This window comes from Carassius auratus, chromosome 9 (assembly GCF_003368295.1).
Source record: "Carassius auratus strain Wakin chromosome 9, ASM336829v1, whole genome shotgun sequence".
In the NCBI taxonomy this organism is placed as follows: Eukaryota; Metazoa; Chordata; class Actinopteri; order Cypriniformes; family Cyprinidae; genus Carassius; species Carassius auratus.
In genome coordinates, this window is record NC_039251.1 from 2,079,589 (window position 1) to 2,103,656 (window position 24,068).

Consider the following 24,068-nt stretch of genomic DNA (forward strand, 5'->3'; position numbering starts at 1 on the left):
AAGCATGACCGGAAGAGCATTTCTGAAGTGTTACAGACATCTACGGAGGATAAACAAAGACAATATTCACTTCATAACACTCCTTCATCATTTACAGTACAAAAACTATGTGCAAGCCTTTTTTGTGGTTGCTTAATGATACGAAAAGCCCTTTTTAAAGATTTGTTAATGATGCATTTTTATTTCGGCTTAGATGCAGCTACAGGCATTTAGAGATGCAAAAAATTTTTTGTATCACATTCCCTGATATTTGATTGATATTTAATTGTGCATAGTTATTTTTTCCATGTTTCACCTTAAAATACCTGATTTAAAGTTATTGTTTAGCAACAAAAATTTAATACGATGTTAACTGTAATTTTTATAAAAATGACTGAATGCATTTGAATATTTTAAATATATTTTTCAAGTGGATTTTAGTTTTCCTTTTGTCATTTATATATAAAAAAACATATTTTAATATCAGGTGTATATCGTTTTTTTTTTTTTTACATGAACAATATTAGATAATAGAGTTCCTAAAAAGAACATTTGAATAGTGTTATTAAATTACTCAGTATACTTTTTTTCTATATTGTATGTTGTAATTTTGCAATAAATACATTTACTTGTAGCATTTAAATGTTATCAATATTGATTTTAGTTCATTTATATAAAAAAGTCAAAACAAAAATGTCCCTACAGGAACAGTACTATACGTAGTGAGTATGTTCTTAAAAAAAAAAAAAAAAAGTTTCCTCTTATACTAATGTTTTAACTTGTAATTGCTGCCAGATGAGGCTTCTTTCCATTCAGTCGACTGTGAGAAGCTTTAGCAACGGTAACCAAGAGGGGCGGAGATTAGCAAAGTGTCAGTTAGCACTCTTCAAGCCTTTATCAAGCAGCTCAAGAGACATTCAACTATTTATTTTTTTAATTTTTTTCAGAATGCTCAACATTGTAGGAGGTCTGCACAGAAATGAATGTTAAATATAATATCTAGAAGCATATTTATTAATACAGTTAAATGCACAGCTGCAGAGCCTCTGTAATGTGCTGCTTTCCAGGAAAAGATTTCCCACAGATTGGCGGTTGGTGTGTCAGCAGGTTGTCCTGCGTTGAAGACAGACGGAGGGGGGGCCGACAGTAGTAGTCATTACTGGACACACTCCAAGGACAGGGCCTAGACGCGCTATAGTAAACTGTGCAACCAGCAAAATAAGCAGCGGGGGTTGACTGTGTAAATGCAGTCGGTCAAGTGATAACAAACAGAGGAATCCTCCGACCGCTGGTGGACAGACAGTTGCACAGAAGCATGATGCAGCTCTTTTCACCATTCATTGAATTACTAAATGTAGGTGGACCGTATTCTTACTTGGATAGTTTGGCAAACTGATTCAGTGATGAGGGTGTTCATTCATTGATTAATAAAGTGGTCCATAACATTAATATGGCAAAGTCAGAGTTGTTCTGAAATCATAATTGAGCTTTTGTTTAGAAACCAGCTGAAATTGAAAGGGTAAGTTCACCCAAAAATGAAAATGGTGTTGTTAATTCAGGTCGTTCCAAACCCATAAGACCTTCGTTCATCTACGGAACACAAATGAAGATATTTCAGATAAAATCCCTTTTGATAAAAAATTGACCAGGTCAGGTAAGTCATATAAGAGCGAATAATTGATGAAAGAACAAATCCATTTAGACTAAATCTTTTTTCAAAGAGAAGATTGTTTAAAAGCTAAAGGGGGAAATCAGAAATGTCTGCTGTGCACTTTTCTTCATTTGTAAGAAGAAATTTGAAGCCTTACGTGGGGCTTGCCATGTTAGCTAGCTGGCTCTTTGAATTTCCGTTTTGCAGATCTGTTTGATTTGCAGAACAAGTGTCTGTAAACCTGCTGGTCAAAATGGCAGGGAAAATAATGTTAAGAAAATAATACATGGATGGCTATTTGCTCAGATTTGCTGAAGCATTGGTCTCTGGAGGAAGTCACAGGATGTACAGTATCATATATACTGCTCACTCCTCTCTTTCTGTGTGGCCTGTGGGCAGCAAGGAAAAGCTGCCAGAGACCAAACTCTTTTGGAATTTTGAAAGCTTGTACATGGGAAATGGAATCAAAATGTTTCCTTACTCATTTGCTTCTTATAAAAGCCAGCTCACACTGCTGCCAGAGGCATATAGTCTCAATCATTCTTAAAACAATTTTTTCCCAAAATAAGTCTGGCTGATGTTAAGAGAAGAAGTGGAAAATGGACACGATTTCCAAATGAAATGAATACTTATTTGGCTGGAACCACAGCCTACACACCCAGATGGTTGAGAAAGCGGGTTTTTTGGTCATGCAAAGTCCAAGTTCAGGGTCCATCTGATACTCGAGGTATAAATTGGTGTGGATTTGAACTCCGTTGTGGCTTAGGTAATTTCCCACAATGTAAACTGTGCATTCTTGGTTTGTGCTTCAAAGAGAAAAAAGGTCATCCCAAGGCACCAGCAGATACGGACTTGTTCCCAGCCCCAGTGTTCCCGCTAACCCTCCTCTTCCTGGAGCCGAGTGGTTTAACGTGGATCCAGTAGAATAGTATCTTATCCTTGACTAAGACGGCATGATGGAATAAACTAGACCTGCACTTGACATGACGTGGCATAGAGCCATGGAGGTATCAACACGAGTATGAAAGATCCAAATGTAACAGAAAGCAGAGTAAATGTCAGACAGCAAGTTGTGCTCAGTCAGAATGGTCAGATATTTGTACAGTGAATTATGGAATTTTGGCAGGTTTGTAGAAGAGAAATATCTTTATGGAGAGATCAAACGTGATATTTTCCAACATAACTGTTTTTATTGTATTTTTGATCAAAAGTCTTGGTGAGTTTAAGTTATCACTTAAACGTTTACTATGTTTTCGTTGACTACATTTGTACTCGACTCGATTGTACTAGATGAGAGAACAAAGAATATAACTTTTTTCCTGTTTTGTCACCCCCCCCCCCCAATCATGTTTCTGTAACGTTCTTTTAATTCTTTATGTATATTCATTAGTTATACGCTGTTTTTTGGGACATAGCCATTTAGCAGTCTGGTCCAGGTAACGCTGTCTTCTGTCAAGCGAGTCTCGTCCTGCTGGGAGCGACATAGAGGCGTCTGGAGACAGAGGGTGCTGTGCCGGCTCTGCCAAGAGCAGGAGGTGAAAAAGGAACATAGTTTCTCCCACACAACCCACCACTTCACAGCATAAACATCACTGCCTTTACAATAGCATTGTTTGCGTAGCCACAGAATAGCTAAATGGATTGAGAGCCGTGTTGACTGAGACCTTGTCACTGACAGACTGAATTGTAGTGTTGGGCGCGAGTGTAAATATGCTCTCTCTTATCTAATTTAAGCAGTCAGTGAATACCACAGGCATACAGACCAGGCCTCCATTGTGTCATCGCACAGATATAATCCAGAAGTGTTTTGATTTGCCTTAAAGGCTGATGATGGATTTCTATGGGAAATTATTTAACAAAGCAAAGCACGTTCCCGAGACTTCCTTTGAACTTCATACCACGAATGAATGTTATCATATCTGCATTTATTTATTTGTTTATTTATTAATTGCTTGCTTGCATGCTATCAGTTGATATGGCATATTTTTTCTTAAAAATATATATATTTTTTTACATAATGCTAGTACGATGCCAAAGTCAATTTGTAGCATTTACAATTTAAGGTTTTAGTTTTTTTTTTTCCATTTGTATAAAATATAGAATTAAAAAATAGCCATTTATATTTATTTATTCAATATTTTATAGGATTTATAGATATGAGCAATAAATGTGTTTTTGTATATCTAACACCACATACCTATACAACCTGTACATTTGTAATTTTTCGATTTAAAGCAGTGTGCTTACTGTTATCAGAGGCTATATTTGGTAACGTATGACAAATCACCTGGAATAAGGCATGGCTGAAATGTGTTATTGCAGGTGTGTTCATGCTAACTGAGGAAATGGAGCCTGCATATCCCCCCTAAATAGACCTTGTGTTCTTGTCTGTTTGTGTAGCCCAGTTCTGACACCTCACGGGGCTTTGAGATGGAAGGTTGTCAGATTCTCGGAGATGCTGTAATTGGCTGTAACTGCTAATGATAATGTGCTCAGACAGAAGAATATTCAGTGTGACACATTCCAGTGTTCATTCCACTCGACTCCATTCTGTCTATCGATTGTTCTATTTAATGCTTCTTCTTTCCATCCATTGTCCATTCTATTTGATTTCACATTCCTCCATCTGTTTATCTGTCCATCTGTCTGTCTCTATATTGTTCTGTCTGTCTATCTGTTGCTCTATCATTCTGTCAATTATAATTCTATCGTTCTGTCTATTCTGTAATTTTTTAGGGCTGGGAGCGATATATCTAACGATATGATCATGCGCATCTAGTCAGTAAATCTGGTTCCGTGATTAACGATAAATCGCCATCACCTGCTTTCAAATGGAGCGGCAGTTAATAGACAGAGCCGTAGATCACTGACAAGCTACGCAATATCGCGTTCATATTGCGTATTCATCAAAGGCGATAATGAACGCGATATTGCGTAGCTTGTCAGTGATCTACGGCTTTGTCTATTAAATGCTGCTCCATTTGAAAGCAGGTGATGGCGATTTAGCACAGAACCAGATTTACTGACTAGATGCGCATGACCATATCGTTAGATATATCGCCCCCTGCCCTATAATTTTTCATTCATTTTATCTGTCTATGGTTCATTCTGTCATTCTTTCTCTAAACTTCATACCCTGTACTGTGTACCCATGTCATATCAGCTCACTGTAACTGAGACTTTAGCAGTCCAGAAACAAAAAGTGATGCAGGAGCACCATCTGATAGTCATTGAAGGATCAGCTCGTGGATGTGAATACATCTGTGGCACATGTGTATCTTCATCAAGGCGGCGCCAACTGTTAAACTTCAATGCCCTTTGAGATTACTTTGTGAGAGAGGAGAGCAGCTTTTTAATCAAATTTCTCCGTAAAGCATGGTTCCGTTTTACGCCACCGTTTCGATCGCGACAGAAGTTAGAAGACCAGATGTTTATTTTGTGTGTGTGGATGTGCTACTCTAATTGCCGTCTCTGTTTACATTTGTAAACACATTCTTCTGTGGGACATGAAAAAAGATACTTTGAGGTATGTTTTTGTTCAAAACCATGAAAATCAGTGGGAACCGAAAACAACTGTAGCTCATTGACTTTCATTGCATGTTCCACAAAAATAGTCATATAGGTTTGGAACGACGTGGTGGTGAGTAAATGGTGATTTTTGGATTAGCTATACTGTGTTAAAACACAAAAGAAATAAAAACAGGAGTTGAAACACCCTCCTTAGTGAACTAAATGGAAAACAGGAACATTTTGAGGCGCTTTGATTACTGTCTAAATATCTTTGTAAGAGAGAACTTCTGGTAGTCATTTAGATTTTTGGCCTACTGACAAAAGCTGATGCAGAACAAAAGGTTCATCAAAGCCGTCATGAGCGATGAATGCGAAATTTGGGTTCCATGTTTTAAGATGCATTAAAAAAAATTAGGCTCATGTGCTGCCCTGCAGGAAAAATCCTCAGTCGGGAGTCAGTCTCCATATGAGTCATTTTATTCTGGTAAATCAGCTGGTGTTGCGTTTTGTTACTTTAGATACTATAGAAAAGGCAGGCTGAAGCGTTTCATTGTGACTTTCTGGCTGAGGGCACAGAAAACTTTTCTATCCCTTATTCTGTCACCTTTCAATAGTGTAATTTTACCTGTCACTAATTATCAAATTAAGGTGTCTAAAGTGACACCCTCTCTATTATGTGTTAATGACCTGCCTCTTAGCTCAGACAGAGTGCATTGTACTGCTCTTCCCGGCTGTCAGGCTGTGACCAGTGGCTTTTAGTCTCCACTTGTTTTAAGTATTCACAACACATATCTTGAATCTTGTCTTCTCTTTCTATGCACTGAGCTAATTGCTGACAATTATCAATCCAAATTTTACTCCTTCATCGTTTCTATGACCACAGGTAATGATAACGGAGTAATTCAGAAAGGTTTAATTGCAGACTTTAGTTAAACGAATCTTTATCACACAGATGTTCTGATAGTTGTGATTGTCAGTTTTATCTGTAGGTGTAAGGTTTGACCACGTAGAATGAAAAGACATCCATATACAGTTTAAAGCTTTCTTATTTTTATATTTGACTTTGAACAGGTGAACCTCATGCAGACCTGCAACAAATCATTACGAAATTTATAGCAAATTAAGAGCATATTTTTTTACATGAATTTGTGCACAATTTTTTAGGGCTGTTGCATTTTTTTCATTACCGTAATGCATACAGGTATTTCACTCATTTATATATATTTCACTTCACTTCTTTTAACTTATTTCACTATGATATATTCATACAAAAGCACATAAAATACCTTTTTTAAATAAATTATATTTTCATAAATCAGTTTTTTTTTATGTGATTGTTGTGTGATGTATGTTTTAAATTAGACATTTTTAAATTCAAACTTAATTTCTTTCAATTAGCTGAAACTTGCAAATGCATCATTTCAAAACATTTTTTTAATTGTTTCATTTAGGTCTTTCATCTAAAATATATATTTTATTGTATTTCAGCTTTATTTCAATTAACAACATGTTTCTTTATAGTTTTACTGCTACCAGTTAATACATGTTTTGTTGCTTTAAATATGATGTAATTGGGTTTTGTTGTTTTTGTAGTATTTATGTGATTTTTTTTATTGCATTGTGGTAATGAGAATTAGGTAGATGATGTGGTTATTAACCCACTTGAAATGAAATATTCCAGAGATCTGTGTAGTTGTTTTGTGGGGTGAAACGTGACCTGGACAAGTTAAGACTGTAACCACTACATTGGGAGAAGCACAAGTTGTCTTAATGCTACGCTCTAATGCTGTAAATTACAGCTTCAGTGGAGTTTTGGCATTTCCTCTGCCCCCATCCTCCCGTCCCCTATTTAGCACTGCAGGCTCTATCTTCAAACAGTTGGCTGTTTGCCCGCTTTGTCTCTGTCCTAGTTAGCACCGTGCCATAGAGCTGTGAGGTCAGTCACTGGCACTTTTCAGTAAAGTGTTGGAGGGCCGTCTCAGACCCCTCTGAAGTGTTTACCTAGACCCCTTTCTTGTGCTTTAGCCCTCCCTGCAGCCTGCACTAAGATAAATATTGCCCTGTGTAGAGAGCTCTCTGAGAGACAGACAGAGGCAAGCTTCTGCTCGTCTGACAATATTTACAAGAGCTCTAAGAGGAGTTAAATGAGTGTGTGAACAAAATCTAGTAGACTCGCAGTTGACTTTTGTCCCGAAGTTAAACACATGGATGTTTTGAACTTATAGCTTTGATACAAGATACCACTAAAAGTGTCTCAGGGGTGTGCACGAAAAATTAGGCCAAGTTTGCTCTGAAATACAGTGAACTGCCAATGCAGATAGCATTTTAAGTCTTTGTAGGCACACTCCAGTTTATTTTATTTTCTGCATTTGGGCAATCTGCAGTCAGATTTATTTATTTATCTATGTAAAACATGTGATTTTTATTTTTATTTTTTTCTTCTTATTATTTATTTTTTTACATTTATTTTTTATATATTTATTTTATTTTATTTTAAAAAAAAATTTTTTTATTGAGGATGCTTTAGAGAAACAGTGCCCCAAACATTAGCAACTTGTAGCTTCAGTCAGCCACATATTATTACTCATTAAACCAATTTTTTTTTACAATTTTAAGTATATTTTATTTTACTTTAAGTATATTTTATTTTAAGTATATTTTATTTTAAGTATATTTTTATTTTATTTTATTTTATTTTATTTTATTTTATTTTATTTTATTTTATTTTATTTTATTTTATTTTATTTTTTTATTTTATTTTGAAACATGGCCCCACACAGTAGCAACTTGTAGCTTCAGTCAGTCCAGCCAAATATTATTAGTTATTCACAATGACGAGGCACTCTCATTAATTAGTCTTGTTTGTGTTCTTTCGTTTAGACTTCAATGAGATGAGACATATAGACTAACATTTTCCCTACGTCTCCCCTCTCTGACCTCCCTTCCAGTGTGGGTAGGAAAAAAGCTACATGTGTTACTCATGGGTTCTTGTTTATTTAGTTTTATGCTTTCATTGCCGCCAAGTAAACATTTCAGTTGCAGTCTGTTAGAAAGACACTTTAGCAAAGCGTGGTTTCAGAGGTATGGGGGAGGCTAGCAGATTGCTCTGTGTGCGTTGCATTCATGAGACCCTTGCATTAGAGCTGCTCTCTAGTGCCTCTTTACCTGAGTTCACCTCAGCAACCACCAAAACATAGGATTAGTTTATTTACAGTGAGATCTTTGACTGAAAATGAACAGGATTTAAAGCTGACATGTTTAAACATTCATTAAAATTTTGTCTGGAGCTGTATTCATTCTGTACATAGGTATTAATGTAAAGCTCATCCTAACCACTTAAATTACACGTTCAGCATCCAAAACATGTTGGTCAGGTTAGGAGAAGCCAACTGAAAAAATACCCTTGCAGGATAAGGTCCTGTGTAAACATTTAGAACACTAAAAGTAGTAAACAGGTGGACCCCTAAATTGGGAACAATGGTGGGAAAAGCATGACTTGACTGAAAGGTTTCCTACAAGAAAGGGCACTCAATGGATAGAACAGGACTACCGCGATGATTTATGGGCACCAGGCGGCATGGCACAAAGAAACACATAGGTTCCTTAAGTCTTACTCATCACTGGAAAGAACTGAAAACAACAGATCCGCTCCCCTTTGCTTCCCCCTTCAGCCCCATTTTTACAGCAACAGGTCTTATCCTAAATAGAGCCGACATTTTTGTACAGCTGGGCAGTATGATGTTGTCATATATGAGCTCTGATGGCAGAAATGTGTCAAACAGTAGAAATTGTGCTGTGAATAAATTTGTTGTGAATAATCTTTTAGGTTGACATTTATTAAGTTCCAAAAATAAGTAAGTAAATACATAAATCTATAAAATAAAAATTAAAACATTAATGATGACTTTAATTTTTTATAATAATATTTTAAGTAATTCATATTTATTTGTTAAAATATTTAAAGTATTTAAAATAATTATTAAAAGGATTGAAACAAGTTTTTAAATTATAAGTTAATTGTATAATTTAAATTAAATTTGTAATATATATATATATATATATATTAGAATATTCTTAAAGATTATTTAACTTAAGTTAAATGTATAACATATATTTATATTAATACAGTAATATTTATATATATATATATATATATATATACATTATAAATATGTAATTTTATATACATATTTGAAAGATATATACAAATAATAATAATACTTATTATTATAATTATCATTATTTAAAATAAATCATATGATAATATAGATATTTTTTTTTACCATGATATACAAACTTACTCGTACCATAATATTCAATTTTGCTCTTGTGGATGGTTTAACCTTATATCTTAATCTTATATCGTGATATGGTATATTATGATAATTTGCTCATTACCTCCATGACCTCCTATTTTCAAGGATCATCCAGAAATTTGAGGCTGTTGTACCCCCTCCTTCTTTGAAAAACTTTGGGAATCATGGTACTGGAGGAATGCACCCCTTTTGTCTCTCATCCTCCCATCCCCCTTTCCCTTCTCTAATGGGAGACCCCTATTCAAGCCTGTTAGACATTTTCCTGCACCCTCCTCCCCCCGGTACTCTGTTGCTATCCCGTAAATTGAGCTTTCCCTTTGGAGGCACTAATTAAGAGCCTAATCCTCTCATCCGTAGAAAAGAGGAGGGCTGCTGGGAAACGTTTCCTTGCAGTTCATTATCTATGCGTCCAATGGCGCTGATGCTGGCAGTGCCGCTCCTGGTCGTAAATGTTGTAAAAAAAAAATCGCAGCCGCCCATAAATCATCTCACTTTCGCAGCATGACGGCATGAGACGGTTATCGTGAGCCAGGACGCTTCTGGTTAAAGTAAAGAACGCTGCCAATTTCGGCGCTGGTGGTAATGACGGGCCTCTTTGAAGCATGTAGGGTCCAAACGGCTGAGTAAAAAGCAATGGACAGCACTGAAAGCCATGAGCCACAGGGATATGGCAGCGAGAGGGGAAGTTTCATCCACGGGAAGTGATGCATTCACAATGGAAAAGAATTTTAATGAGGGGTCTTATTGTCAATGGCATTGAGGCAAAGCAATTGTGACCTGGAACTGCACAAAGAGGATGTTAAATGCTGAGTAACAGGAATGAGTGTTTTGCTACGATTGCTTACTTCATTCCAGCCTGCCAGGAAGACCACTGCCTGGGTGTAGAAGAATAACAAAAAGACCAAAATGGAGAATGGACCAAAGCTTCTTTGGTTTATGAAAAGGACAAAATTGCTTGGCGTTTGTGGCCCGAGGCGTACAAACAGAAAATGGAGGGCCCCCAACCAGCCTGTCTGACCCCCAACTGAGGCATCCGCAAGACCAATAACAGAGTGCCTTCACAGATGTTTTCAGTTTAAGGGTTTACAACAAATTCTTTCACATAATTCCCCCAGAGGATGTTGAAGTCAGAGCCGAGGTTTGGCGAGAGAGTCAGGGCCCTGTTTTGTGTAAATGGGCTATTACCTTAACTGGGTCTTATCACACATGGAAACCTCTCTCAGAGCTTAAAAGTCTTGTTAAACTAAAAATGATTTACTTGTTCCAAACATGTATGACTTTTTTTTCCCCCTACACAACACAAAATAGGATATTTTTGTTTTTTGTACAAAGAAAGACAATGGGATCCAAAACAACACTAATTCCCAATGACTGTCTTTGATTGGACAAAAAAAACACAAAAAATGTATGATTATTAAAAGAGTGATACTTGACAGGTAGAGGACATGTTATGGAAGCAAATTCTCCAAATTGATTATGTCCAACTCTGGGTTTTCCTGGTAGTGTCAAACGTTTTAGTGGGTTTTGAAATGGGTCATTGTGGGTCTTGCTTTATGCAACACCGGGGAAACTGTCATCTCAATTTTAAGTGTTGACTTTTTCTTCACTGTTGTTTTTTCCCCCCAACATCTCGGATAACAAGGTCTCACCTTGGTGTGAACCCAAGCAGGGATTCCCTCTTATGAATCACTGTGGCTCTTGAGCCCCTGTTTTGTCTTGATGTGAGAATACTTCCTCCGCAGCCATCGTTCCTTTGTAAAAGACCTTTTGGTGGACCACTGACCACTGACCACTGTTAGCACACCCATTGTGTTAATGGACATCCTTTGTATCGCCCACGGTTCAGAGGCCAAAGGGCCTCCTGAAACACCACAGAGACCAACGTTCCCAAGAGAAGATGTTCAAATGAACTCCCTTTTCCGTTTTTAGATTTGTAGAGCTTAAGGGAGTGCATAGCCATGAGCCTGTATTGGAAACCCTCAATCACACTAAGCTGATGTTTTCTGGGTTTCCATGGGTAAGGAACGATAGTGTGTACTCTAAGGAGCACTAAATCACTAATTCCAGCAAACACCAAAGGCACAAAGTAGCTCTTAAGAGGATGTCTAAGTGCCATTTTGAAAACCACAAATATCAGTGCTGTGACCCAGCAACCTCTCATCCAATCAGATCTTGAGGCATGCTATATGGATGTCAGATCTTCAGTATGATTGTTTTAATCCACCCTTTTTAAATGAATAACTTTGGTTTTGAGGGCTTTGGCAATCTGCAACCTCATAACATCTACAGCTCTGCAGATAATAAACCAAAAGTATTTACTTAATCTTGACAAGACACGTGTGTATGTTTTTTTCTTCTTCTTATGGTGCAAAAATCCTTTAATGTATTCAATATGTTGCCATTTCATAGTAAAATTGCATTTTTGAAAAAAAACAAAAATTACAAAGCAAGTATGCATTAATTTGGAGGAACATTAATAATGTTACAAAAGATTTCTATTTAAAATAAATGCTGTTGATTTTTGTTTTGTTTTTTTTGTTTTGGTTTTCTCAAAAATATTAAGCAGGACAGTGTTTTTTAATATTGATAAAAATATTAAATACTTCTTGAGCGCCAAATATTTTTTAAAATATATATTACAGAATTAAAATATTATAATAATTAATTTTTCATTAGAAGAGTAAACTATCTAAAAAAAACAAAAAAAACAAACAAACATGTATTTTATTTAATTTCAGATTTACTTCATAATATTTTTATTTATTATTTAGCTAGCTAGTTAATTAGTTTTAATTGTATTTATTTATTTTATTTTATCATAAATCCTTGCAGCCTTGGAGAGTATAAGAGACTTCTTTCACAAACATTTTAGTTTGTTTCTTTAGTTTAATTGAACAGTAGTTCCCTAGTAAAAAAAAAAAAGTAATATTTTTTAAATAAATTTATTTCATCCTAAGTAGAGTTCAAATCTATTAAAATATCTGGCATGCTGCTCGAGACTTACTGATATAAAATGTAAAATGAAACTTTATTTGGAGAACTACTTTTGCACAATTCACATTTCTTAATACTAACAATAAAATGTGTTTTAATGTCACTGTTGATGAGGACTGTATGGTTTTTTAATAATATTAGTCTTTAAATGTCATATATTTAAAGTGCACCTGAAGTGTACCTGCAATAGTTCCACTTTAGCACAATCAAACATACTTCAGTGTATCTTTAGATGGACTTCAGCACTACTTCTGCACAATTAAAGTGCATTAAGCACAAAATTAGTTGTTCCAGTTTAGCAGACTTTAAGTATACCAGAATAGAACAACTGCAGTTTTTTTTATTAAGTACATAAGTATGTAAATGTTTTTAGTATACTTGGCATGAAATGAATGTATTTCAAATACATTTTAGTTAATTTATTTTTCTCTAAGGTTGTAATTTTGTTGACAAGATTAGCGACTCTCGTGATAAATCAAGTTAGTGATTAGCTTTATTTGTAATTAGTCTTTATGTGTAATTAGTCTTACTGAGATTTTTATCATCATCTAACTGGCACTGAAACACCAGAAGCATGCTAATGTGTAGCAAAGCACACACTCAAACATAGCTCTAGCTCTTTACCTTGTACTGTGATGCATTGGGGTTATTTTCTGGTGCCCCCTGTCCTGATAGCTTTGTCCCAGGACTGAGACACAGTGGAAGTATCGAGACAATTAAGGTAACTAGTCCAGTGCCTCAGAGAGGCTTAATAAATCACATTCAGCTCTCAGGGCTTATAAGGGCCAGCAGCTTGCTGGAAATGATGTGAGTGATTGGATGGATTTGGCCAGTTGTTTGACATGGCCTTAGACTGCCAGAGAGAAGCCAGTGAGACCCTGCTTTATAAACATTAACAGGAAAGGCACGGAAGGACTGCAGAGGATCTCGGGCTACTGTATTTATGACAGGGTTTTGTAAACAAAGGTACTGCTATGAACTAAACCGTTATTTCATTATTCAGGATAACTCCCAAACCTTAATTATTCAACTTGTATCTTGCTAAAATTTTTTGAATAGCCTTTATAAATAAGTCAAACATATGACATAAAGCACGACAGATCATTAAGGTCTTGAATCAGTAAGATTTTTTTTTGCATTAGATATTTTAAACAGTCCACAGTAGCTCTTTACAGCATTGGTTATTGATTATTATTTTTTTTTATCAAATTGAATGCAATTTTTATTGTTTGTTTGTATACAATACAATGCTTAGGATTAACATTAAGATGCGCAGATGCTGTAAAATAATTTTTTATTGTAACATCATGTAAACTATCACTCTAAAAGAACTGATGTAATGCTAATATGTTTTAATGTGTCAGACTGATAATAAATTCCTATTGATTTACTCCGAAGCCATATCTAGAGACCAGAATAGCATAGAGACTTGGGTTTGGGCACTTCTGGTTAAGGCTGGTAAACAACCAAAAAAAGCACTAAAATGTGTACTTTTTCCATTTAACAGAAACCAAGTAGCTACTCTGCAATATTCTAAATTGGCACAGGATCTACAGTTAACAAGAGGTACTGTATACCAGTTATGATTGTGGTATGGATGCCATAACTTCATCTACCTGGCCAAAATCCCCAATTAATAAGAAATGTATCATTTTACAAAGCCCCTGGGGTGTTAAAAGAAAAGTCATTCACTTAATACTTCCTTTCAGTGCTGGAAGCAGTTTTCGTGCTCTCCCCTAAACCCCTAAATCCTTCTGCCGCCACAACTAACGCCTTGGGAAAAAACCATCAACACAGACTAAATAGGGATGTTATACAGTGTGACATTTCCCAGGTGCAGGGTGGATGGAGAAGACAAGCCTCTTTTTTCCCCCAGTGCATTTTGCGTACTGCTGCACAATGATGTGTGACATTAAGTCAAGAAAGGTCAAACTAGATTGTTCAAAAATGGGAACAAATTGCATGCTACCAGGATCGGCTGACTCCACTGGTGGCTCCCGCTCGGCCTGCGGCTTCCCAGGGTTCAAGGCAGCTTAGGGATCTGGTGTGGGGCGGTTTGCATGGTGCTGTGTAGTTAGGCCCCTTGCCAGGCCATTCTGCTGGAATTTCCTGTCTGAATCGACTCCCTCCTGCTCGCTCCCCTCTTGTTCCTGGAGCGAGACAGAAAAGCCTTTTTAATTACACTGCTGCTGCCTGGCCTCTCAGGATATTATTATTGTTCTTGAGTGCTTCCTCTAAAGATGAGCAACTCTCAGTACAAAGCCGGCTGTCTCTCGGCTCCGTTCGGACATGAAAAGTGAATGTTTTTCCTCTACTTTGAGTACCCGTTGATAATGTCTACCACCTGTTATTGTCTTTAAAAGGACATCAGACCACAAGCTAATCCTGACCTGCAACCGAACGTGGATGCCTGGTTCTCACCAGGTCCTGACAGGATGTTTTGTACATTTTAGGAATTATAATGGGGCACTGAAACAATAATACTTTTCGTAACCAAAACACAGTACTAACTACTTAAAATGATTAGTAGATGGATTGGAGTTTTTTTTTATTTTTTTTATTGTATTGCAATTTATTAAATTTTTTGGGGTGGGGGTGTTGGTATTTTATGGCTCAAAAGTTGGTAACGCTTTAGTATATTCAATTCAATTCAATTCAAGTTTATTTGTATAGCGCTTTTTACAAAACAAATCGTTACAAAGCAACTTTACAGAAAATTATGTTTCTACAATATTTAGTAGTAGCTAGTAGTTTGTGCACATTTGACAGGATTTTAGAAAAACTAAAAAATAATAATAATAATACAAGACGTAGTCAGCTAGACGATGAACTATCAATATTATTAATTAAGTTATTAGATGATTAAGTCACACATTTAGGAATAATTGTTAGTTCTGTTTGTTCATTCAGGGTTAGCATCATCTGAGGTCCTCTGAGGGTCAGCATCATCTCTTCTCAGGTGTTCTGGATCCAGACTGGAGCTTGTGTAAATCCTAGTTACCACGGGATGTGAATCCCGTGGCAAAACATAGAAACAAAATACAGACATCATTAGCATAGCTGTTGATCCAACAAAGTAAAATTAGTTTAACCCAAGCTAATGAATAAAAATGCACCTTTGATCAGAAGCAACTACACTCACAATTAAAAAGATACATTATTCGAATGCTTGGCGAAAGAGATGTGTTTTTAATCTAGATTTAAACAAAGAGAGTGTGTCTGAACCCCGAACATTATCAGGAAGGCTATTCCAGAGTTTGGGAGCCAAATGTGAGAAGGCTCTACCTCCTTTAGTGGACTTTGCTATCCTAGGAACTACCAAAAGTCCAGCGTTTTGTGACCTTAGGGTGCGTGATGGGTTGTAACGTGGTAGAAGGCTAGTTAGGTACGCTGGAGCTAAACCATTTAGGGCCTTATAGGTAAGTAATGATAATTTGTAACTGATGCGGAACTTAATAGGTAGCCAGTGCAGAGACTGTAAAATTGGGGTAATATGATCATATTTTCTTGACCTCGTAAGGACTCTAGCTGCTGCATTTTGGACGACCTGTAGCTTGTTTATTGAAGAAGCAGGACAACCACCTAGAAGTGCATTACAATAGTCCAGTCTAGAGGTCATGAATGCATGAACTAGCTTTTCTGCATCAGAAACAGATAACATGTTTCGTAGCTTGGCAATGTTTCTAAGATGGAAGAATGCAGTTTTTGTAACATTGGAAATATGATTTTCAAAAGACAAATTGCTGTCTAATATAACACCCAGATTTCTGACTGTAGAGGAAGTAACAGTACATCCGTCTAGTTGCAGATTGTAATCTACAAGATTCTGTGTAGTGTTTTTTGGTCCAATAATTAATATCTCCGTCTTATCCGAATTTAATTGGAGAAAATTATTTGTCATCCAATCTTTTACATTTTTAACACACTCTGTTAGCTTAGATAATTGGGAAGTTTCATCTGGTCTCGTTGATATATATAGCTGAGTATCATCAGCATAACAGTGGAAGCTAATTCCGTATTTTCTAATAATATTACCAAGGGGCAACATGTATATTGAAAATAGAAGGGGACCTAGGACAGATCCTTGTGGCACTCCATATTTTACTGATGATAAATGAGATGACTCCCCATTTAAGTAAACAAAATGGTAGCGATCGGACAGGTAGGATCTAAACCATCTTAGAGCCTGCCCTTGAATACGTGTATAGTTTTGTAATCGATCTATGAGTATGTCATGATCTATGGTGTCGAACGCAGCACTAAGATCAAGTAAGACTAGAAATGAGATGCAGCCTTGTTCTGACGCAAGGAGCAGGTCATTTGTAATTTTAACAAGTGCAGTTTCTGTGCTATGGTGGGGTCTAAAACCTGACTGAAATTCTTCATACAGATCATTTTTATGCAGGAAGGTGCTCAATTGAGCAGACACAACTTTTTCTAAAATTTTAGACATAAATGGAAGATTTGAAATAGGCCTATACTTTGCCAGTACACTAGGATCTAGTTTTGGTTTCTTAATAAGAGGCTTGATAACCGCCAGCTTGAATGGTTTTGGGACGTGTCCTAAAGATAACGACGAGTTAATGATATTGAGAAGCGGTTCTTCGGCTACAGGTAACAGCTCTTTCAGTAATTTAGTGGGTACAGGATCTAATAAACATGTTGTTGGTTTAGATACAGTGATAAGTTTATTTAGCTCCTCCTGTCCTATGGTTGTAAAGCACTGCAGTTTATGTTTGGGTGCGATGGATGAAACTGAAGTGTTAGATGCTGTAGAATCTACATTCGCTATTGTATTTCTAATGTTATCTATTTTATCAGTGAAGAAATTCATAAAGTCATTACTATTTATCGTTGGTGGAATATTTGAATCAGGTGGCGTCTGGTAATTTGTTAACTTAGCCACTGTGCTAAATAAAAACCTTGGATTGTTTTGGTTATTTTCAATGAGTTTGTGTATATGCTCTGCCCTAGCAGTTTTTAGAACCTGTCTATAGCTGGACATACTGTTTTTCTAGAATTAGTATAGAGACTAATTCTCACTATTAACTAGTTGCTTATCAGCATGCCTGTTATTATCATATTGGCTGTTTATTAGTGTTTATAAAGCACATATTCTGCATGACCATATTCTACATCCCTAGTCCTACACAAATTACACTTACATTTAGTCATTTAGCAGACCCTTTTTCCAAAGCGACTTACTAATGAGGACAAAAGAAACGTATTCATCTCACAGAGTTTTTTCATTAGACGTGCAACATATATGCCCTTTACAGCCATTATATGTGTGTGTGTGTATTTACACACACACACATACACACACACACACACACACACATACAAAGAAAATACATTAATTTAACAACTACCTTACCCCTAATAAGCAGCAAATTAAGAGTTTGAGGCAAAAGTTGCAAGAATTGGACCTTTAAAAAAAGTCTACATTTATGAATTTCATAAGTAATTTGGTACATTTTAATGTAATAATATTAACCATATGATGCATAATGGGGCCCACATGTTGTGATTTTAAAAATCTTTTATAAAATAGAATAATCTGGTTTTAATTTAATCCATCTATTTAACTTGTTTTTGGCTTGGTTTGGTTTGTATCTTGTTTAAGAATTACCTGTGTATTAAAGTATTGATTTTGTTGTATTAGACAAGACAGCATTATGAATAGGTCAGTATACATTTAGAAAAGAATTAAGTCTGTAATTTTTCAAAGAATGAAACATTGAAAGATTTTTTCAAGACTTTCTATTAAAACATTCTTAAATATAAAAAAAAAAAATTTAAGAACACGGCTCCAGTCTGTTTTGGGATGAATATTTATGCACAAGCCCCTTGACTTTTAAACCACTTGCTCCATACTGGTTGGAGCACACTGTATCATGTTGTTCTTTATAGGAAAAAGAGTGGGTCAAACCATACAATCACACCTGTGTAGTGTGTATCCTCCTGAGTTCTGGACCTTGGCCCTCCTTTTGGCCCAAGAACAATGGCGCTGTCTAGGTGATGGAATAAGCCCCTCTCAGGCCGTCCCTGCCTCTACATCCTCATGAGGCCTTGTCCAACTTCGAGTCTGAGTTACTTTATCCTAGATTAAGTCTTTCATTTAATGTCTGCATAGTTGTTGTGTTTGGAGAGGTTGCCACATGACGTTTGGTCTTTTGCAGTATATTTTTATGATGTTTAATGTGAATCACTGCATTAGTTCAGGAAAAAAGAAAAACTGCTCTTAGTAACTTTTTAAGTGTTTTAGCTCATATATGACTCTCCATACTTTACAGCACCAGTTCCCATTATGCTTAAACACACAGGAATCCCATGAGTTTCCAAAGGCTTACTCAAGCGCTGACATGCTGTGCACTTGGCCAAAGCATCAATGAATGTTATGTATATGCATGCTTATCCTCCTACACAAAAAACCCTCATTACGTTGGCCCCTACACACTGGTTTGAAAAATGCCTCTCCATATCCAACTCGCCAAGGAAAGGGAGTCCACCTAATTGGCAAGGAAAAACGCACTACTACAGCCTGAAAGTATGCAGTCACTTGGAGCTGTTGAGATGGATTTTTGCCAATGTGAAATAGCCCTGGTTACCTGTCAGTTGTAGTTTCCGCAGTGACAGTGATGAAAAAGTTGAAGAGTTGATCATTTTTCCAGGACAAATTCCACTGGAAATACCGACGTTTAAATTGAATGCAAGCACACAAAGTACAATAACATGTACTGTTTTTTTTGTAAAGCTTTGGTTTCAGAAATGTGCTTATTTTTGCCGCTCCAAAATCTATATTTATATATAATGCATGCTTGCGAGCCACGGTGATGATTGGAGTGAGAGTGGCAGCTCTGGAATGCTGACTCATACAGGTCTCCTCCCGATGGGCCCCTAAGTGGCCCCTGCGGCCCTTCCCCACCCTCATCTACCCTTATCTCCTTACAGGTAGAGATAATAATCTGAGGACTTTACCCCCATAGTCTCTGTTCTCAGGTCAAGCCTGGCTCACTGGTGCACGTGATGCCCAAGAATTTTAATACAGGCAAGGAATGGGCACAGACAGACACGCACAGGAGATGAGATGATGAGTCGCTCCAAAAATAGCCTTAGGAGCTCATTAAGAGCAAACAGTAATAACAAATTAAAGACACACACAGTACTCAAAGATCTATAACCACCACCTTAAGTAAGTTCCACTCATTAATGAAAACATGTTGGTTTTTTACAAGACCCCCTTAAAGCAATCAACCATTTTATGACAGGAAGAGCATGTTTTGGCTCTCTTTTTTTAGCCCAGACAAATACAAACTCATCTAGAGAAACTGTAATCCACTCATTGCACTTGTAAGACCAATAATATTTAGGAACCGTTCAAAAGTTTACAATTATCTTGGAGATGAGAGAGCCAGACTGTGGCTCAGTTAGTCTAAATCTGCCTTGTTGTCTACTTTGTCATACAAAGAGCATTAACCTGTTGCTAAACTTACAACTCTGTACTCTAATATGCTCAAAACTAGATTTTATGTATTTCTTTTTCTCTTTCTGTGGTATTATTGTGTAAAATGATTGTATAGCGTGGTTCGAATCGTGGTTATTATAACTAAAATGAAAACCATAAAAACATTTGTTATATGAAATAAAATTATTCACTGAAATAGAATAAGATCGTTTATTTTATTTTAGCTAGTTAGCACATTTAACTTGATGTACTAAAATAACTAAAACTGAAATAAAATGAATTAAAAACTATAGAGGCAATAAAAGAACAAAAACTAAAAATGCTAAAACAAAACTAGTAAAACTTTCAAATATATAAATAAATGCATAAAACTAATTGTTTATATTATTTAATTTTTTTTGGAATAGCAGCTTTGCCCAAAACGCCATCTTTGTATAATGTATTTTAGCCTCTGTTGACATGTTTGTCTTTCTTCTCTTCTGTCTTTGACTCCTTAGCTCCTCACTTATTCTCAACCTTCCACACGCCGATACCGATCGACATGCGCCACCACGAGGGGAGGTACCATTACGAGCCACATCCTCTTCACCCCATACATGGGTAAGTTTGGTAGCCACTTCAACATTCATTTTCCTCCTTTGCACTGATGGAATCATCATTAATCAAGATACAAACTGTTGAGTCATCTTCGATATAAAGCACACCGATTCAAAGCATGTAGTTGTCAGGTCTTGTCCAGAACATCTGTTTGTCTTCTGCCTGAAAGATTGTTCTGCTCTAGCTGTAGATGTGCAGCACATGGAAAGCAAACGTCCAAGTACTGCGAAACAAATGCCAGTGATTCAGTCGGTTTCATATCACAGACAAAATTAGCGTGTAGTACAAAGCTGATGGCATCTCATCCATGTAGTATTTTATAGTTTTGGACAACATCTCTACGTCTGACATTTACTGAAATGGTTTTTGGCAGGTTATGTCTTTTAAACCTGGAAATAATAAGCAAGTAAAAAAAAAAAAAAAAAAAACGTAATGCGAAAGAGATAAGCCAAATAATAATATTTTTTTTGTCAGTTTTTATGTTGATTAGGTTTGTAATAGGAAATATATGTGCAAATAGTATTTTAATATTATGTATATATAATAGAAAATATGATAATTTTCAGATATACAAAGACTAACATCAGTGCAACTGTGCATTTGCATTTAAAATCACAGATTGGATAGCGATACATACAAGCGAGCCCAGCAACACTAGAACAATTTATCAGAAGAGCCGGAAAAGAGTATTCCTGCCTTCTCTCTGTGTACTCTGGCTCCTTTGATTAATGTGACTTGGCCTTGACAGACGCCCCCTAATTCATCAAGACCTTGATTTAGCTGTCCTTTTCACTGCCTGTGTCCAATTCACCTAATTACATGTATATTGCACAGCAAATTAAGCACAGTGTTATCTTTTGAAGGTGTATGGCCAGGGTCTGATTTAGGGATCGGACCCTATAGAATGATTCATGAAACATATGCTTCATGTTACCATTTAACATAGACATCTTTGCTACATGTAAAAGTTGTAAGAGGTTTTCATAGGTAAATATTTGCAAAAATACCTCTGCATCAGTGGTAGTGTTTTTTTTTTTCAGTGTTCAGCGAGTCATTTATTCAACCCTTTCTTTCAAACACACTTTGACTCATTCAGGGCAAAACAAGTGAATGTCTTGAAGTGATTCATTGAATAATTCTCTTAACCAGTTCATTCAAACATACTGATTCACTGAAACAGAAACAATTGACTGTCTTAAAGGGTGATTCTTTGAATTATATTCTTAACGGATTTGTTCAAACACCGATTCATTCTTAACAAAAACATGTTACTTTCTTAAAGAGTGATTGAATTATTATCTTAACTGATACATTTAAACACACTGATTCATCATTACAGGATTATTGGAATTAGCTTGGAGACGTAGATGGAACACAAATACAATGCTAGCTTTTTTCTAAAATTAACTTCATTATTTATTGAATTGTCTCATAACAGTTAAAATAGTGGTTTCTGTATATTCAAATATGCCAAAGAGCCTTCCATAGCAATCAAACCTATCCAAACAAGCGTAAATAGGAAAGAGTTAACAAATCTTGAAGATGAATGTCTAAATGTTTGTAGAGTATTTCAGCATGTAAACAGAGCAATTAGCATCTAGAATTTAGCTTTCCTTTCCCAGAACCTCAATGACAGCAGAGTGAATGAGAAAAACACGTCCTCCCTTATCCACTCACTAGCATTTTTCTTTTTAGAAAACAGTTTCAGATTGCAGTGGTATTGAGAACCACCCAACGTTTTTTTTGTTTTTTTTCAAACCAGTGTACAATGTAAACCAGAAACTGTCCGACTTAATTAGTGTTTCTGTAGAGTGAGGGGAGTTTTTGCACATATCTTTTGGTTTATGTGACGGTAATTGAGATTTTACACTCACACTCGGTTGCATATTTAAGTTAATATATGTTTGTGAGGTTTGGACATGCAATACCTACTGGAGAGCATGCCTCGAGTTCGGAAAAGGTTCCCACGACTCCCAGTGGCAGTTAACTGCAGTCTCTGTGGGATACGTGATTCATCTAAATCAAAACACCTGACCAGGAGATGTGTCATACTGATAGTCTCTCTGGAATCAGCTGGGAATACGCGTATTCTGGATATTTCCAGAAAGCACATATTGTCAAAATATGAAAATGTTCAAGTTCACATACAGACACTTAAAGAATATGCTACTATGGGCAGGTACCACCCATGGTGCATCGATGGAAGACTGCTAAAATGAAAGGTAGCTATTAAGAAGAAGCTCTCTAAATGCACCATGACATACCCTGTCTATGACTAAGGTCTCTTTAACCATTCAAGTACCATCTTGTCAGAGAGAGGGCGTAACAACAAGATCTTAGTTATCATTCTTGTCAGTAGAGGCCCTCTTTTTCTTATTCCTTGACAGGTAAAGTTGTAAATAATGGCTTATTACTGAGGGTTCAGCACCCTGAGCAGTTTTCCTGATTTATTAATATGTTGGCATGCTGTCTTGTCAATTTTGACTGTCTGGCAATCACTGAGAAATGTGGGAATGTACCCAAAACTGGGTTAATTATGCTTTTGTATATTTAGGAGTTGTCTCTTGCTGTTGTTGACATAATTTCCCATAGTAGTACAATTATGGTGGGAAACGCTTCAAAACCATTGTAAATATGACTGCATTATTAATGTATGTTTTGTTTTTAATTGACATCTGTTGATCTTCAGATTGGGACACTGAAACAGTGGTCACTATAATTACAACCGTGCTGACATTTTCTGTGGTAATGCCATCTGTTGTGATAATCTTGTCAATGGTCAAGATAGCAACCAAAAGCACATGCGTGTATGGCCACAGATAACTCATCTTCGCTGGCAGTTTGCAAAATCATAGCACTATTGCAGGCGAATATTAATTTTGAGCACTTGCTCCAATCCCCCCCTGCCCCCTTTCCACAAATGAGGGGGAAGGATTTGGTGGTTTGTGTATGGCGAGTCTGTTTTCTTTCAGCTCCTCAAGAACAGAGACGTCTTTATGGCTATCCTTTCAAGGAGGCTGATGGCAGAAAGTTGGCAACAGGACAAGCTTGGTAGTCTGCAGGCGTTTACTGGAAACCGAGCACGACTCAGGCTGGGTGCAGGTTGGCCTCCGAACAGAGATGGTATAAATGAGAGACTGAGATGAATCCAGACTGTGCCAAGCATAATGCATCTGATACCCGCCGTTCAGACAGTCACTGAAGGCTTTGCTCACATCTCATTAAAGCTACAAAAAACTGTTTATCCATTTTTGAAAAATGCATGTATTAAAGCAATGGTTTCAAATTCTGTCATCATTTACTCAGCCTCATGTCATTTTAAACCTGTATTCTTCTGCGCAATTGCAAGAGGAGATGTTAAGCAGAAGCTGAATGGTAATCAAGGTTGTAAAATTACAAACATGACAAAAACACCAAGGCAATAACTTATCTTCAGAATGACTTATGAAGTCATAAATTTGCTTTGTGTGGTAAACGGACACACATTTTATAACAAAAGTTATTTACTGAAAAAAATAAATAAATACAAAATAACCAATGATGTTAGGCATAC

The 24,068-nt window shown here is 36.4% G+C and overlaps 1 protein-coding gene across 2 annotated transcripts in view; it reads left to right on the forward strand.

Annotated features, from left to right (window-relative positions):
- The window catches only part of LOC113108178 (zinc finger protein GLI2-like), a 72,380-nt gene that overhangs the window by 19,993 nt on the left and 28,319 nt on the right, over positions 1-24,068 (forward strand). For both annotated transcript variants that reach the window (XM_026271037.1, XM_026271036.1), the window contains one exon: positions 20,416-20,518. In XM_026271037.1, coding sequence (XP_026126822.1) covers positions 20,416-20,518 — 103 coding nt within the window. The remainder of the gene's footprint in view (positions 1-20,415; positions 20,519-24,068) is intronic.